Genomic DNA, 18,518 nt, shown 5'->3' with positions numbered 1-18,518 from the left:
TGAGCCTTCTCTTGCACAAACAGAACAATAGTCTGTGTTTCCGATGAGTGAACTTGATAAGTGAGGCTGAACTGACGTTGCATGATGGGTATAAACCCAAAGCAGAATCTAACCCAAACCCAAAAATCGGAAACAGAAAACCCAAGAATAGGACTGGAAGTACTATCGGCCATCAAAGGCTTGGGGCAGAACCGACAGCCCGGAGGAGAGCGTGCGACTTCTGCTCAGGTCCTGATCTCTGGGTCCTGGGATCGAGCCTCGGGTCAGGCTCTGTGCTCAGTGGGGAGTCTGCTTTTCCCTCTCCCTCTGCTCCTCCCCTGCCTCATTCTCTCTCGCTCTCAAATAAATAAAATGTTAAAAAAAAAAAAAAAAGAACTAACAGCCTAAATTCTCCTGTTCCCTAATCTAGGAAGAGGGCCACCCTTTCTCTGGGGTCAGTCCAAGATGGATTCAGAGGAAGACATGCTAGAATCATCCCACCAACATTTACTCAGCACCTACTATGATTCTGGCAATGTGCCAGCGTCAGGGTACAGCGACAGAAGGCCCAATCCCTTCTCAACGAATTTATATTGTAGTGAGGAAGCTGGAGTTATTAGTAAGTAATATCCGCACAGCCAGGAGACTGAGCCCGCACGGTGTTAGAGGAGCACTTGTGTACAGGTGAGTATGTGTCTGCGTAGCCGGCTGATCAAGCAGAGGCTTTTCTGAGATTCTCAGCTGGGCATGCTGGCAGGGAGAAAGTCACCCTGTCAAATTCTTACAAGGTCAAAACAGGGCACCGGTGGGGCTCCATAACCTCACGCTGAAGTTTTCAGTACCCAAGTACCTTGCAGGATTTACACAAGGAAGGGGGGCTTTGTCCATAAGGGCTAAGGGAGGTACATGAGCATGCACTGTGCCAGGACAACCGCTCTGAATAACCACACAAGAAACATTAAACATCTGTCATCACAAACACAGCCCTTGGCCCTTATACTTTGCCTGCATAGAGAATTTAACATTTCAGTAAAGCAGCATTTATGAAACACCAATTACATACAAAAGTGTTTTTTCCTAGACCATGAGCTTCTTCCCACAGGAGGAAATGTCGTCCCCAACAGACCAGGAGCTTCCTGGGTGTGGGGAACCTGAGTGAGACCCACATTTCCCAAAGGCAAGCTTGTGACCTCTCCCCTTCCTAAGCCTCCTCCTCCCTGCCCCAAAGGTAGTGCAAATTCCTGCTACTCCAGAGAAAAGAAAGTGCCTCTGAACAGAAACCTGGTTCTCTTCCAATCTGACCTGAATTTCCTTCTAGCCCTCATGACACACATTGACTGCCCAGGCCGTGGGGGCCTCACCCTGGATCCTCAGGCTCTCCTGATATTGGATGATAAAATACTCTTGAGTCTGCTGAAGCTTCTTCAGTTCGTTCTCTGTGTCCTGTGTGACCAGTCGCAGCTCCTCAAACGTCTGGTTGATCTGGAGGTGTTTCTGGGACATGGTGTCAACAAGACTTCCAACTGGAGAAGTACCCTGGAGACAGATTGGGGAGAGTGCAAGCAGCAGTGAGCTGAGCAGTGAGGATGGAAGGCAACCTCAGGCTTCGGGGAACGCTAATACCACAGACCCCAAACTCCAAATCTAGAGTAAGATGGGTAACTTGAGTCGGAAGGATAGTCATTTACCAGAATTGGTGTGGAGTTGGAAAGAAGGAGGGGAAACAGGTGAGCTGGCGGATTAGGACAACTTCATAAAGCACAGTAGAAGCTTCTGTTGTAGCTCTGGCCTCCACCTGAGTCGCCCAAACAGGGTCCACCTAAGCTCTCTCTGGAGAGACTAGAACTCAACACATGCAGGAGTGACCTGGATTTGCCTACTAAAGATGATGACCCCTTCATTCCACATTCGTTCACCGATCCAATGCCATGGACCATGTGAGGTGCTGGGGACACAGTGTGGAAGAAGGCTGTGTGAACACACATCATCCGTGGCCTCACTCAAGACCTTCTCGTAACTGAGGGAAGAGGCTGAACCTCTCACAGACAGCATCCTGGAGACCCCAAAATGAAGTTACAGGGGAGGCATCAACAAGTCTTTTATGGATCTAGCCATTTAAGTGACCTGGTCTCAGCCATTCCCTCAACACTTGGCTGAAAGGGGGCTCAGCAGAAATCCTTCTTAAGTAATCTCACCTGAATATGAGCATGCCTTTACTCAAAAACCATTCAGTTGGGGTTAAATTATTTTGCACTTGTCCACATTGTTTGGTGGTGATAATCTCATCAAGGTTATGGATCAATAAGATCAGAGACCATTCTAATTACGTTTGTGCCCCTGTTTTGTGCTCTGTTTATAGAGACACCAACAGATGCACACTGAATTATCTTAAGAAATCTGGGTCCAGGGGCGCCTGAGTGACTCGGTTGTTGGGTGTTTGCCTTCAGCTCCGGTCATGATCCCGGGGTCCTGGGATTGAGCCCCGCATCGGGCTCCCTGCTTGGCAGGAGGCCTGCTTCTCCCTTTCCCACTCCCCCTGCTTGTGTTCCCTCTCTCGCTGTCTTTCTAATAAATAAATAAATAAAATCTTAAAAAAAAAAAAAAGAAAGCAAGCTGGGTCCAGAGAAGGATTTCCCAGCTCCTCTCCCCACACCATGGGACACTCACATTGTTGGCTTCTCGCACCAGCCTCTGTTCATTGTACAGAATATGTCGGATGCAGCGGACCAGCTCCATGGGACAGCGGTCATACGTGTTCTGAAAGAATCCAACAGCAGACATCACTTTGTCCCACACCATGTTATAAGGCCTAACCCTACCTCAGAGCAGGGGTAAGATATTATGATGGAGGAGACTCCTGGAGACATGATGGCATAATCACACGCAATGCTGCTGCTCTAATACTAGTGGGGGCAAGAAAAGTATGTCATAGGAAACCCAATTACAATGAGAAGGTAAGATTATTTTATTTCTTGCCTCTTAACATGCCTAAAGTACTAAGGCATCATTCCTGGAAAAAGGATACATAAATTTCAAAAGGACCACATCAGGAGAAATTGGACACCACCTTGACTGAGTAATCAAAATTACTACCACCAATGCAGGAACCTGGATGGTATATGTCTCCAGATGTGATATCCTGAGAAGGATACAACATCACTTACTCAAAATTCTGATCAGGGATGTGTAACCTGAATCTAATGAGGAGGAGACATCACACAAACCCATTTTATCTTTAAAAATAGATGAGCTGAATTATTTTAAAATTTCAATGCAGGGGCACCTGGCTGACTCAGTTGGTGGAGCATGCAACTCTTGATCTCAGGTTGAGTTCAAGCCCCACACTGGGTAGTAGAGCTTACTTAAAAATAAAATCTTAGGGGCGCCTGGGTGGCTCAGTTGTTGAGCGTCTGCCTTTGGCTCAGGTCATGATCCCAAGGTCCTGGGATCGAGCCCCACATTGGGCTCCCTGCTCTGCTGGAAGCCTGCTTCTCCCTCTCCCACTCCCCTTGCTTGTGTTCCCTCTCTTGCTGTCTCTCTCTCTGTCAAATAAATAAATAAAATCTTAAAAAAATTAATAATAATAAATAAATAAAATCTTAAAAAAAAAAGCCAATGTAATGAAAGACAAAAGTTGAAACAGTTCCAGATTAAAGGTGATTAAAGAGACATGACAACCAGATGCAATATGTGGTCCTGGGCTGAAGGAAAAAAAAAAATGACATAAAGGATATTATTGAGTGAGCTGACAAATGGAAATATAGATATGATTACCTAAGAGTGTTTGTCAATGTGACATGTACTGAAGTTGAAAACTGCTATAACCATGTAGAGAAAATGCACACTGAAGTACTTAGGGGCAAAGGGACATGATGTATGCAACTTACTCTCAAGTGACAAAAACGTGTGTATAGCAACAGAATATGATAAAGCAAATATTAACAATGGGTGCATCTGGGCATATGTAGGGGTTCTTTGCATCAATCCTGCACCTTCCTACAAACTTGAAATTGTTTAAAAAAAAAAGTTTAAAAATAAAAGGCTACAATCACAAAGGCAGACAATAAGAACTTTTTATACCTAAGAGGTTAAGTCAACAACACTGGGTTGAAGCAGAGAAAGAAAAGCTCCAGGGAAGTACTAAATGAAGAGTCTCTCCTAGGGAAGAGAATTAAGTGTGACCTGGACCATTCACACCCACCTGGAGCTGCGTGGCATAGTGCCCCAGCTTGATCTTCAGTAAGAACCCATCTTCCCCGACTTGGTGCTCCGCCTTCTTCTGCAGCTCCTGCACCAGGCCCTCCAGGAGCTGGGTGGCCTTAATGTTCTCCTGTGGATTATCAAGATCTATTGAGTCCCTAGGGGAAAAAAATTACATACATATGTATACATACATGCACATGAGCCTATATAAATGCAGCTTCAACCATTCATACCTTTTCTTTAGCTGAAGTGATTTCTTCATAATGCTCACTGCAAATTTTAGGAAACCATCCAATTCAAATTGACTAGATGCCTACATTAATCTATCCTTAATCCACTAATTAGCTTAGTGGACTGCATATTTCCTTTTTTTACAATATACTGCCGTTTCTCCTTCCTTCTACTGACTTGCTCGGGTGCTTATGCTATCTGCTTCTAGAAATGAAGGGAAAAGGAAAGTGCTTCGTGTACTCTGAAGGAAACAAGGGCTCTGATAACTTCCTATTTATAGTTACTCCTCAAGGGTGAAAGGGGGCACAAGGTCAAGAATGTTCTACATGTTTTTTCCAGCCTTGCCTAGTTCCGTGTGTTGCTAATTTCAGAGTATTTCTTTTTTCTTTTTTAAAGATTTTATTTGTTCATTTAAGAGAGAGAGAGAGTGAGCACATGCAGGGGGGGAGGCAGAGAGAGAGGGAGAAGGAGACTCCCCGCTGAGCCGGGAGTGGGGGGGGGGGGATGCGGCTGATCCCAGGACCTTGAGATCATGACCCGAGCCAGAGACAGAAGCTCAACCATCTGAGCCATCCAGGCGCCCCTCACAGAGTATTTCTTAAGTAAAGACAGGTGGAACAACACTTACTGCTATTTCTAAGGAACCCTGGAAATGAGATATTAAGACAGAAGGTGGCTGCAAGTATTTACATAAATTACTGGTTGCAGATCTGGGACCTGTAGGCTAACTCTTCCAGTGATGCAGAGAAACCACTCTACGGACTTCATATTAATTCAGAGCCACTGCACTGGTAACAGAGGGTTGGATAGTTTCCCTCCCTCTTTTCCTTCTCTTCTTTATTTCTTCCTTCCTTCCCCACTCCCCTCGCCAACTCTCTTTTTTCAAACAATTTAGGCAACAATTGCTATTGGGCAGTATTAAATTGCTTAACTCAGCTCACTGAAGAAACCAAACAGCTGTCAGACTGAAATAACATTCAATTACTGCTGACTGGGTCTGGAGCCAAACAAGAGATCTAGTGGTAGCTAAAAGGCTGCACCTCTATACCCCTGAAGTCAGTTAGTAACTAATTTCAAACAAAGGCACAAGCAGGCGTGCCAAAACACTGATGATAATGTAGTTCAGCAAATAATATGCCCACATCTGTACTCTGAGAAGGTAGTAGAGAAAGCCAAATTTTAAATATGTATCCTCTCTGTTCTAAATAAAGTATGTATTAAATAAAAGCATGGGAGGAATGAAGGGCAGCCCTGCACCTCTGTTTCCACTGGCATTAATGCTCCTCATCTGAGGAACACACTCTTGAGAAGATCCAGTCTCTGCAAAACTCACAGAAATCAAATACTGGTTCTGGCACTTGAAAACTTAATTCTCTACTTAAAAAGGAAAAAAAAAGGCTTTCTTAGCTTAAACATGAAGATCTGAACATCTTTTTAAATTAAAATCTTTATGTTCTTAAGAAAACCAAGCTAAATAAAATTCAGGTTTTCCTTGATATCAACACAAGTCCTTTAACATTCGTTCGGTATGAAACTACATGGGGAATCTACTAAATGAAAATTTAAATCACCAGAAATTTCCTACTGATGATTTTCTGAACTCTCCAAATCATTAAAACAGAAAATAAAATGGAAAAGTGCTAATAAGCAAGGTGCAGCTGATGTGCTTATGTTTAGCTTGGTTTTTTTCCCTCACTTCATTACACGAGGCTGAGATTTTTTTTTAATTGCCTAGAAAATTGCCTTCCTTTGGTGCTCTCTAGCTTCCGACCAGAAATCTGCTACGAACACGCAACTGCAACTACCGCAAGGTGGCCTTACTGACAGGTACACAGGCCTGCTCGGACGGTCGCAGAGCAGCCGCCGGTCCTGGGCTCTGCTAGGGTGGATCCTGCCCTGTCCACCCCGCCAGCCCCGCAGAGGCCTGAAGCAGCTGATGAGCCTGTCAGATCAGGACAGGCTGCTGGCCACCCAACATGCTCCCAGGCCCTGAGCAGAGCAGGTCCTGAGCCTGGTGCATAGTAATGTCCATTCAAAAGCTCTGTTGTCAATCTACTGCATTATACTAACGCTGAAAGAATTTAAAAATAATTTTCCCTCTGAGTATATTTCCAAACAGTAATTTGGAAAATAAAAGTAAAGACACGCTTGTTAAATCTGCCACCAGGAACATAATTATTGTTAATATTTTGGTGTATTGTCTTTTGGTCTTTATGTGTATGTACAAATTTAAAAACACCAATGTCTCCATTGTTAACTTTGTTAATAATACATTTTATTAGATGATATGCATATGCATACCTTAGCTGCCCCACCAAGCACTAAATTCTTTGTGGACAAACAAGGGCTTTACTCTGTTCATATAAATTCTACACTCTGTAGGCACTCAAAACATATTTTTCAACTGTTGTTTATTAGCAGCAATGATCTAATGCTTTTAGCCAGAATTTACTATTAAAGGGAAATAGGAAAAAATAAAATAAAATGGGAAAAAATCCTATTTTAAAAATCCCAAGAATTATTCCATCTCCCTAAAATCTAAGCTAGGGTTAAATAACTTTTAACCTGGGTCACATCATTTTTCAAAAATGTACAACTTTAGGGAGGCTGGGTGCCTCAGTCGTTAAGCGTCTGCCTTCGGCTCTGGTCATGGTCCCACGGTCCTGGGATCGAGCCCTGCATCGGGCTCCCTGCTCAGCGGGAAGCCTGCTTCTCTCTCTCCCACTCCCCCTACTCGTGTTCCCTCTCTCGCTGTCTCTCTGTCAAATAAATAAAAAATAAGATAAAATCTTTTAAAAAATAATAATTTTTTTAAATGTACAATTTTTAAAGCCTCCATCATGTTATCCTTCCAAACAAACTTCAATATGCTTGTGCTTCACTAAATATGATAGAAAAAACTGTTCACTTACCAAGCTTGGCTTTCGATCCACTGGGATAAATAATGTCGCACCTCAATGGGGAAATGCTGACCATACAATGCTTGCATCTGATGAAGAGCATCACCTTGGAGTTGCTGGGCTTGTATCCACACAGCCATGGTTTCAATCTGTTAAACAAACGATCAGTGATTTGGGTGGGGGTTTTTTTCCATCCCCCTTTAAATCCACTAGAATAAATATTCACAATTAAAAAACCTAGAGATAAAAAAATAAAAATAAAAGATAAAAAAACCCTAGAGATAAATGCTTTTAATGCTTTTAAGCCCTTCTTGGTAGAATAAAGATCAGTATTCTGGAACTGAATTTTAGCTTTAAAATGTTTCAAAATGTACACATCCGGTGTGGCCACGGAAAGGTATATAACTTGGTCTATGAAGCACCGACTGTAAGACATACTGAAATCCTACGAGTAAAAGTACAAAGCCAGCATTAGGGGAAGAACTGCCTATAACTCTGATATCACAGACATATTTACTTTTGTTCCAAACTTGAAGTAACAATAAGCAGTATTTTAACAGTAAGATTATTAGCACAGGAATTTTTAAAAAATCACTTGCTTTAGGGTGCCTGGGTGGCTAAGGTCATGATCCCAGGGTCCTGGGATCAAGCCCCGCATTGGGCTCCCTTGCTTCTTCCTCTGCCTGCCGCTCCCCCTGCTTGTGCTCTTTCTCTCTCAAATAAATAAAATCTTTTTAAAAAAGCACTTGTTTTAGATTTGGTATTTTTTTTTTTAAGATTTTATTTATTTAGGGGTGGCTGGGTGGCTCAGTCGGTTAAGCGGCTGCCTTCGGCTCAGGTCATGATCCCAGGGTCCTGGGATCGAGCCCCACGTCCGGCTCCCTGCTCGGCGGAGAGCCTGCTTCTCCCTCTCCCTCTGCCTGCCACTCTGCCTGCTTGTGCTGTCTATCTGTCGAATAAATAGATAAAATCTTTAGGAAAAAAAAAGATTTTATTAATTTATTCATGAGAGAAAGAGGGGGGGAGAGAGAGAGAGAGAGAGAGAGAGAGAAGCAGGCTCCCAAGGAGCAGGGAGCCCAATGTGGGACTCGATCCCAGGACCCTGGGATCATGACCTGAGCCAAAGGCAGATGCTTAACCATCTGAGCCACCCAGGCACCCTGGATTTGGTATTTTGACTAGAAATGGAATAAACGTGCCGTTTTGAAAAAGACCCAGTAAAAGAAAAGTGAAAATATTTAAAACATGAATTGAACCCTATGTATTATTATTGCCAGTTACCTAAGCTGCAATGCTTTACACACGAAGGGCATAGATTTATCTGGAAAAATGCCCCAACTTTCACCTTCTGAGTTACTGCTAAGGAATTTATGAAGCAATCTTCTATTAAATTACAGTATTTAAAAATCTGTCTGACAGGGACCCTTGGGTGGCTCAGTCGGTTAAGCATCTCCCTTTAGCTCAGATCATGATCCCAGGGTCCTGGGATAGAGCCCAGTGTCAGGCTCCCTGATCAGTGGGGAGTCTTCTTCTCCCTCTGCCCCTCCCTGTTTGTGCTTTCTCTTGCTCGCTCTCTCTTGCTCGCTCTGTCTCTCTCAAATATATAAGATCTTGGGATGCCTGGGTGCCTCAGTCAGTGAAGTGTCTGCCTTAGGCTCAGGTCATGATCCTAATGTCTTGGGATCAAGTCCCACATCGGGCTCCCTGCTCAGCAGGGAACCTGCTTCTCCCTCTGCCTGCCACTCCCCTTGCTTGTGCTCTCTCTCTTACAAATAAAATCTTAAAAAAAAAATCTCTCTGATATAAAAACAATACATTCCAGCTAAGAGTTAGAAACAAGAACCATTATATTCCAATAGTAGGTAGGTTTTTTTTTTTAAAGATTTATTTATTTATTTGAGAGAGAGAGAATGAGAGCGATAGAGAGCACGAGAGGGAAGAGGGTCAGAGGGAGAGGCAGACTCCCTGCCGAGCAGGGAGCCCGATGTGGGACTCGATCCCGGGACTCCAGGATCATGACCTGAGCCGAAGGCAGTCGCTTAACCAACTGAGCCACCCAGGCGCCCAGTAGGTAGGTTTTTAAAACATGCTCTTGATTCTAGAAAAAGTTTTCTAAAACTACCATGATGCCTTCTCAAATTTACCTGAGAATTTTTAATTCAGTCGGCAGAAACTCTCTGGGATCAACCTGATTGTGGCAGCAACATTACTTTCATGTACACAGAGGGTACAAAAACTGAATCTTATTCTAACACTAGGATCCATAATGTAGAATCTGGTGGAAGGCAGGGCTAACTTGAAAACCATCCAAAATGATTTGGCTACTGATTTGCACCAGTCTCTTAACTATGTTACGATTAGGGTCCAGTGAATCATGTCTTGATTTTGTGGACTACCAAAGACTACACATGTGTGTTGGGAAGCAAAAATCCCTTCTGTTAGTTGTAGTTGTCCGATCGTGTAACACTGAGCTATTTATGGGACAAGTCAGTTAGCCAACAATGAGGTATGCGGTGGGTGCCAGTTACCTATTTTAGACTTGTGCAATGCTATAGAACACTTGAACAGTGTACAATTTTATTTACGGCTTTTGGGCATTAAGGCTGGGATCACTGTAAGATCATCCAAAACATCAAATTTCAATGGCTGAGTTTACTAGGAGAGAGGCTTGGCTGAAAGAGCTCTGTCCAGAAGCAATCGCACATTATAACCTAACATCTGGAAGACATTTAATTGTACAATATAATTTTTAATTAAATGAATCATATCTCAAGATTTTGGAAAATTGGAACAGATACAAGGCATGTCTTTTTGGGTAAAACGTAAAAGGATGGATGGGTGGGTGGAGATGCTTAAGCAATTAAGTGTATGGAAGAGCAATGAAGGAATGAAGAACCTAATTCAGGTATTCATCTCTTTTAGTGGTAAGGAATTGGAAAGAAGTAGGACCTCACCATAGCTGTTTTAATGATTATATGAACAATACCAAAAGATACAAAAATTGTCTTGAATCTTGCATTCATTAACTGAACTGACCCAAGAGACAAAAGAAGGAAAATTGTAGGAAAATGTTTATCTCCTCAGAGACCCCTCAGTCCATGCAAAGAATTGTATTCTGGTCACATTGTAACCTCTTGGTCTACTTGACTTTTCTTCACATCATTTATCACTTCCTGACATTTATCATATATTTGTTTACTGACTTCTCACTAGGGTAAAATCACCATGAACACAATGACTTTGTTTTGTTCACTCTTTCTCTTGGGCCTAGAACAGTGCCTGACACATAAGCATCCTGTAAATTTTTTATTGTTGTTGAATAAGTAAGTGTATACACACAATTTGGTCAAATCCATCAGGTCTTTTCAAAGTTACTATGGAGTATGAAAAGTATATAAGCATATAAATAGGAAATACCAAAGCAAGAAAATGGAACAGATCTTACAATTTGGATGAGTCTGTATTAACAATATTCTATTTGTTCCTTAATAACATATGCCACAGGGCACCTGGGTGGCTCAGTTGTTAAGTGGCTGCCTTTGGCTCAGGTCATGATCCCGGAGTCCTAGGATGGAGCCTTGTGTCCAGGCTGGGCTCCCCCACTCAGCAAGGGGCCTGCTTCTCCCTCTCCCTCTGCTCCTCCCCCCACTCGTGCTCTCTCACTCACTCTCTCAAATAAATAAATAAAATCTTAAAAAAAAATATGCCACAATTTGTAATTTTTCCTTTTAGTTTTTATTAATTTATTTTTGTTTATCTCCCCCCACTGAATTCTAAGTACTCTAAGAGCACATTTATTTACTACTGTGTCCCTAATGCCTAGTACAGTGGCTTACCATGGTAAGTAATCAAAACATACTTGCTAGTGAATAAATACATATTTGGTAAATATTTCACATGTCCTGCTGGTTGAGCATATTACAGGTGTCTAATATTGCTTTAAAAAAGAAGTACTATAGGGGCGCCTGGGTGGCTCAGTTGGTTAAGCGACTGCCTTCGGCTCAGGTCACGATCCCAGGGTCCTGGGATTGAGCCCCGCATCGGGCTCCCTGCTAGGCGGGAAGCCTGCTTCTCCCTCTCCCACTCCCCCTGCTTGTGTTCCCTCTCTCTCTGTCTCTCTCTCTCTCTCTGTCAATTAAATAAATAAAATCTTAAAAAAAAAAAAAGAAGAAGTACTATGGTAATATGCCACATATACGGGGCCCCTAGGTGGCTCAGTTGGTTAAACATCTGACTCTTGGTTTCAGCTCAGGTCATGATCATATGGGCCATGGGATCAAGCCCCATGACAGGCTCTATGCTCAGTGCACAGTCTGCTTGGGGTTCTCTCTCCCTCTCCTCCTGCCCCTCCCCCAGCTCACGCATGCTCTCTAATAAATGAATCTTAAAAAAAAAAGTCACACTGGGGCGCCTGGGTGGCTCAGTCGTTAAGTGTCTGCCTTCGGCTCAGGTCATGATCCCAGGGTCCTGGGATCAAGCCCCTCATCCGACTCCCTGCTCAGCGGGAAGCCTGCTTCTCCCTCTCCCACTCCCCCTGCTTGTGTTCCCTCTCTCGCTGTGTCTCTCTCTGTCAAATAAATAAATAAAATCTTTAAAAAAAAAAATCACACTATTTTGTCTTAAGTTTTATTAGTTTTTAGTTTTTATCAAAGAGTGGAATGCTGAACTCTTAGAATTTGTCAGAATATGTTTTATGGTCCTAAATATGAACATGTTGTAATAGTTATTTTCTAAAATGCCATTTGAGGAAAGGCAGCTGGTAAATATAAGGTGGTAACCATCTTATTTTGAAAAACACAAATTATTTTAACTTCACTACAAAAAAATGCTTTGATAGAGCTGGAAAGTAGATTTTACCTACTAGTAGTCAAAAATGTAAAAAATAAAAAGAGTACAGTAAGTAATACAGAATCATTTTACTTTTAAACTAAGAATTATATACATATGGAACATGAAATGAGTTACTGAAATTATCACGTAACGATTGAAAACATGCAATCTGGAGAAAAAAACCACCCCACCCCCATTGCATCAATAGAAGTGAGAACCTAACTAGTACTTTCCCTTGTACATGCCCAAACTCTTCACACCCATTATTAAGCTATGCCTACACCTGGCATGAGCTAGGTCCCCGTCCTTTCTCATTAGTATTTATCCTGCCATTGAATACTACTCCACATATGGAGTAACTGCACCTCTGTCCTCAATACACATTTTCTTTTGCTTATTTACAGGCAGCTCCATCTTCAATGCATGATGTTCTGACAAGGAAGTGGTTTGTATCTTTAGTAGATCTTCACAGGGGCTTCTCTAAAGACTGGGAAATGGATGCACAATCTTATTTTTAGCCAAAGATGAGAACTAGCTGAGTTTTGCTTAGTTGCACTAGTATTCATAAGCATTCCAAACAACCTAAACCAGCCTTGGATGCCAAATGTACTTTCTAAAGCCCAAGGTGCTGAAATCAACCTTATATATCTGGATAAATCCTAGGAGTCTCAAATAAAGCAGACCTTCAGGCACTTGTTCTAAAAAAGCTCCAAATTCTAAGCGTATAGTGTTACAGGCTTATTGAAAACCATAAAAATGAATGTCCACTAACAAATAAATGATAGGAGTGGGTGGGATTTAGGAATATTCTTGTCTCAGTAATAAATACCTTTTTATTAGGTGCTTTCCCCTTTAAAAGTAAAATATAAACCTTTGTCAAGAAAAACATCACTCTAGGGGCGCCTGGGTGGCTCTGCCAGTTAAACATCTAACTTTGGCTCAGGTCATGATCTCAGGGTCCAGGAATCAAGTCCCGTATCAGGCTCCCTGCTCAGCCCCAAGTCTGCTTGCCCCTCTCCCTCTTCCTCTGTTCCTCCTCCTGCTCCCTCTCTTTCTAATAATAAATAAACAAAATCTTAAAAAAAAAAAAAAAGAAAAAGAAAAACATCTCTTTTTCTGAAGACTTCTAGAACACTGTGGCCAAAGTCATGGCATAAACTGTGGGGGAAGTATAGAGTACATGACAACATCTGATCAACACCATCCAGATTTATAATTTACTATCATTTACTGAATATCTACTATATTATTTATAACACCAAGTGCTCTTATGAATCTACTCATTTAATCCTCACAAAAATACTAGGAGGTAGGCACTATTATTATCCCTATTTTATAGATGAGGAAATCGAGGCTCAACAAATTAAATAGGACTGTAAAATGGTGTAAGTTTGGAAAACAATCTGGCAGTTCTTCAAAAGGCTAAATATGGAGTTATTATATGACCCAGTAGTTCCACTCACAGGTATATGCCTAAGGGAACTGAAAACGTATGTCCACAAAAATGTGTACATGAATGTTCAAAGCAGTCCATTCATGACAGCAAAAAAGTAAAAGCAATCCAAATGCCCGTCAGTGAACGGATGGGTAATATGGATATAAACAGAAAAAATAAAATGGATAAAATGGAGTATTATTCAGACATAGAAAGGAATTAAATACTGATATATGCTAAATAAAAGAAGCCAGACACCTTGGGGCGCCTGGGTGGCTCAGTCGTTGAGCGTCTGCCTTCGGCTCGGGTCGTGGTCCCGGGGTCCTGGGATCGAGCCCCGCGTCGGGCTCCCTGCTCCGCGGGAAGTCAGCGTCTCCCTCTCCCACTCCCCCTGCTTGTGTTCCTGCTCTCGCTGTGTCTCTCTCTGTCAAAGAAAGAAATAAAATCTTAAAAAAAAAAAAAGCCAGACACAAAAAGCAGTGTATGGTAAATTCCATTATATGAAATGTCCAGAATAGGCAAACCCATAGACACAAAGTAGGCTGGTGCAATAATGGGGACTGACTCTTAATAAATACGGGTTTCTTTGGGGGTGAAAAATTTGTTCCAGGTCCCATCCTACTGAAGCACTGTCTGCATTGGATCTGGGCAGTCCACCACTCTATCAGGAGGTCTCTGTCCTGAGGACTTTATGGTGGTTGTCATATTATTTTTTGCGTTCTTCTATATGTTTGTTATATTTCATAATTTTAAAAAAGAAAAGAATAAAATTAGAATAAGAAATCTAATATGGCAAGGCTCTGATTTGGGCAAAGGCTTAGGATAGTTGGCAAATGAAATAGAAGATAGATAAACATTGCTTCTGGTCAGAAAAGTCTAAGGCAAGGAACCAGGATTCAAAACTGTTAACCATATCAGCACCATTTAATGACTGCAGACTTTGGACACATTATAAAGAGCAAGTGCCTTGGTTATGTTTACTGCCCTACTGTCAATACCAACATTATTTACATAGATTCAGTGCTAGTGGTTACCTAGTAATAGGAACTTGGAAGGACAGAAAAATATTAAATAGCAATAATAATGGATTAAGACTTTGCTCATATTAAAACTGGCCTAACATCAAGTAAGAAGGTTTGAGTAAAACTATCCTATCTAGAAGTAGGTCAAAACCAGAGCCATCTGCTCTTTAAAAAAAAAAAAAATCTCTAAACACTACTTTATAAGCAATCAGAAAGGCAATTCTCTAACAAAATCAGATTATTAAACAGATGGGAAGAGAACAGAAAGAATAAAAGTATTTGGCTCACAAAGAAACAAACAAGGAAAAATTTGCTCAGGCAACACTGAGATGATAATATTCTGGGAAGACAATCAGTCATAAATCTTCACGTCACAGCCAAGTCATTACATACTACTTTGGGAAGGAGAGAGAGAGGGAAGGGGGGGTGGGGAGAGGGAGAAGTGGAGGGAAAAGAGAGAGAGGGGAGGAAGGGAGCTATCTGCTAAATACACAGATCAAGTGTTAGTGGATTATCATATATTTAAAACTCTCACCTAAATATAAGATATCTTAGCCAAAAACACAATATCAAAAATAGAGTAGACTCAGACAAGGATCATCATAGCCACTAAAACCACTGGGTGGTACTTGCTGGGGAACAGGATACTCACACATTCTCAGAGTATTACCTCACATATTACTTATTATTCATAAAGGGAAAAAGGTGTATTTTTGGTGGAAAAGCTGATGAACAACACCTTAACCAAATAATCAAACATCCCCAATCATGGAACAAAGTGACATTACAGTAGTCCCCCCTTATCTGTGGGGCATATGTTCCAAGACTCCTCAGTGGATACCTGAAAACGCAGATAGTACCAAACCCTATACAGTATGTTTCTCCTACACATACATTCCAATTATAAAGTTTAATTTATATATTAATGTAATTTAAGAGATTACAGTAAGGGATTAAGAGATTAAAAACAATAGCTAAAAATAAAATTGAACAATTTTAACAATGTACATAATAAAAGATATATGAATGTGATCTCTTTCGCTCTCTAAATATCTTACTGTACCGCACTCATCCATCCTGTGATGGTAATGCCTATATGACGAGATGAGCCGAGGTGAATGATGTAGGCATTGTGATTCAGCGTTAGGCTACTATTAACCTTCTGATGATATGTCAGAAGGACCGTGGGTAACTGAAACCCCAGAAAGTGAAACTGCGGATAAGGGGGGACTTGTTGCATATGCCTCCGAATGTGATCTACTGAAAAGAATACACAAACTAAATGTTTCACCTCTACTCATGGAAAAATCAGACAAATCCAAATCATAAGACTCTTATGAAAAACAGAAAAACGTGGAACTATTCTAGATTAAAGGAGACTAAAGAGACACAATAACTACCTAGAGTATAATTTAAAAAATAAAACAAACTACATCTCTAAAGGACATTACTGGGACAATTAGAAATTAAAATCTTAAATTCAAATGAAATTTAAATACAGCCTACATACCGGATATTGCGTCAATGTTAAATTTCTTGAGACTGATAATGGCATTAAGGTTATAAAGGACTGTTCTTAGTAGCTACAAACTCAAGTATTTAAGGGTAAAAAAAGGTCATGATGGCTCCAACTCGCTTTCAAAGGAAAGAGAGAGGCAGAGGTGGTGGTAGGGAGGGTGATAAAGCAAAGGTAACAACTGTTAATAACTGGTCAATGTAGACAAGGTCTACATGAGCATTCCTTGAATTGAATCCTTTCAATTTTTCAGCAATTTAAAAGTTTTTCAAAATCAAAATCAAGGGCAAAAATTGCAAAAAAGAAAAACGAACAAACAAAAACAGTAAGAGTAGAGGTTTGAGTCCCATCTTGAAATTGTCCCTGGCAGTCCATAAAAATCTTGACTTCTCAGACCTTGTGCTGAAGCTGGTAGGACACTGTTATAACAATTGGGCTCCCTCATGCCATGTGGGCCTGCAGCTTGAATACACGTGCATTAGAATTATCTCTGTGTGGAAATCCATTAAGGAACTTGAACAACCCATCTGGGAAGAAGCTACATCAATACCATTTTCCAGATAATGAAAACCTTTGCTATAGCCCACAAATAATGACCATCTGTATTATGGAAAAGTAAGAAATGATCTGAGACTGCCATGGAGCCCTATGTTAGCCTCAGAATTTCTAATGAAAGTTCATATCTGGGCCCATTTTATACTGCTAATCAAGACCAACTCATCCTAGGGGCGTCTGGGTGGCTCAGTTGGTTAAGCAACTGCCTTCAGCTCAGGTCACGATCCTGGAGTCCCTGGATGAGTCCTGCATCGGCCTCCCTGCTCAGCAGGTAGTATGCTTCTCCCTCTGACCCTCCCCCCTCTCATGTACTCTCTCTCTCTCTCACATTCTCTCTCTTTCAAATAAATAAATAAAATCTTAAAAAAAAAAAGACGAACTCATCCTAGAATGTGGCTTTTGTAGTTTGAATCCTTTAGTTCAGGAAATAAAAATTCCTCAGCCACTGCAATATACTGAGTCTCTGTACCATTTAGATGAAAGATAATCCCTTCCTTCTTGTTTTGATTTTATTTTTTTAAAGATTTTATTTATTTGACAGAGAGAGACACAGCGAGAGAGGGAACACAAGCCGGCGGAGTGGGAGAGGGAGAAGCAGGCTTCCCGCCGAGCAGGGAGCCCGATGCGGGGCTCGATCCCAGGACTCTGGGATCATGACCTGAGACGAAGGCAGACGCTTAACGACTGAGCCATCCAGACGCCCTTCTTGTTTTGATTTTTAAAAAAGGCAAGTTATTAATAAATCTGCATATGTTCCCAATATTTTCCTCATTCAAGTTCACAGCTTCCCTCTTGCCATTGAGAATTACAGTATTAAGTTTTCACTTAGCGGGGACGTCTGGGTGGCTCAGTCGGTTAAGCGGCTGACTTCGGCTCAGGTCATGATCCCAGAGTCCTCGGATCCAACCCCACGTCAGGCTCCCTGCTCCACAGGGAGCCTGCTTCTCCCTCCCTCTGCCTGCCACTACCCCTGCCTGTGCTCTGTCAAATAAATAAATAAACTCTAAAAAAAAAAAAAAAGTTTTCACTTAGCAAAATTTGCTTTGAAGAGCCCCTTGCACTAGGTCAACTCCCAGGGACAACCATTAGTTAGATCGTATAATATACAATAGTAAGAAACTAGAAACAACCTAAATCCAAAACAGGAGAATGGTTAAACTATAACATATTAATCTGATGGAATATTGTGCAACAATTTAAATGAAATATAAAGGCAATACTGAAATATAAGGCCATGTAGACACATTTTTAAAAAATATAAAGAAAAGGGGGCGCCTGGGTGGCTCAGTTGGTTAAGCGACTGCCTTCGGCTCAGGTCATGATCCTGGAGTCCCGGGATCGAGTCCCACATCGGGCTCCCTACTCAGCGGGGAGTCTGCTTCTCCCTCTGACCCTCTTCCCTCTCGTGCTCTCTATCTCTCATTCTCTCTCTCTCAAATAAATAAATAAAATCTTTAAAAATATATATATAAAAAAATAAAATAAAAAATATAAAGAAAAGAATGTTAAATGAAAGGTGTACAGAGTATGTATGCTAGAGGACAAATAACAGAGAAAGGTCAAAGAGAACTATAAACAGTTGTTCCACTTAGGGGAAGGCATTTTGGTATTTTTTTATAGTTTTTGACTTACTAAATTTTGTTTAAAATGTAAAATTTGAAATATAAATTTAATGATCATGAGCAATTGGTACTACTCATCCCACAGGACGGTTCCATAAAGGGACATGCAAAAGACACAGAAACAAATATTTCCCACAAGACAATATCCAGGTTACGGCATTTTCTTACAACTTAGGTAGTCTTGATTTATGTATGGCATGAAATAGTAAAAAAAATTCAGAAGCA

At 41.3% G+C, this 18,518-nt stretch overlaps 1 protein-coding gene across 6 annotated transcripts in view; it reads right to left on the bottom strand.

Moving 5' to 3' along the window:
* LOC114201399 (signal transducer and activator of transcription 5B) overlaps positions 1 to 18,518 on the bottom strand; it is a 69,481-nt gene that overhangs the window by 18,629 nt on the left and 32,334 nt on the right. For 2 of the 6 annotated variants that reach the window (XM_088028268.1, XM_088028269.1), the window contains exons 2-6: positions 13,837 to 14,002; positions 7,326 to 7,462; positions 4,181 to 4,337; positions 2,647 to 2,736; positions 1,341 to 1,515 (exon numbers count right to left, since the gene is read on the bottom strand). In XM_088028268.1, coding sequence (XP_087884394.1) covers positions 1,341 to 1,515; positions 2,647 to 2,736; positions 4,181 to 4,337; positions 7,326 to 7,453 — 550 coding nt within the window. In that variant the 5' untranslated portion in view covers positions 7,454 to 7,462; positions 13,837 to 14,002. Of the gene's footprint in view, positions 1 to 1,340; positions 1,516 to 2,646; positions 2,737 to 4,180; positions 4,338 to 4,415; positions 4,608 to 7,325; positions 7,463 to 13,836; positions 14,003 to 18,518 lie in introns of those variants that run through there. The other 4 variants (XM_028094068.2, XM_028094070.2, XM_028094069.2 and 1 more) reach the window with 4 other exon arrangements.

Source organism: Eumetopias jubatus, unplaced genomic scaffold (genome assembly GCF_037043125.1).
Source record: "Eumetopias jubatus isolate StellerSeaLion01/CBP00866 unplaced genomic scaffold, mEumJub1_p1.0 scaffold_10, whole genome shotgun sequence".
Lineage (NCBI taxonomy): Eukaryota > Metazoa > Chordata > Mammalia > Carnivora > Otariidae > Eumetopias > Eumetopias jubatus.
Note: the sequence above shows the minus strand (reverse complement) of the source record. Positions and strands in the feature narration are given on the sequence as shown.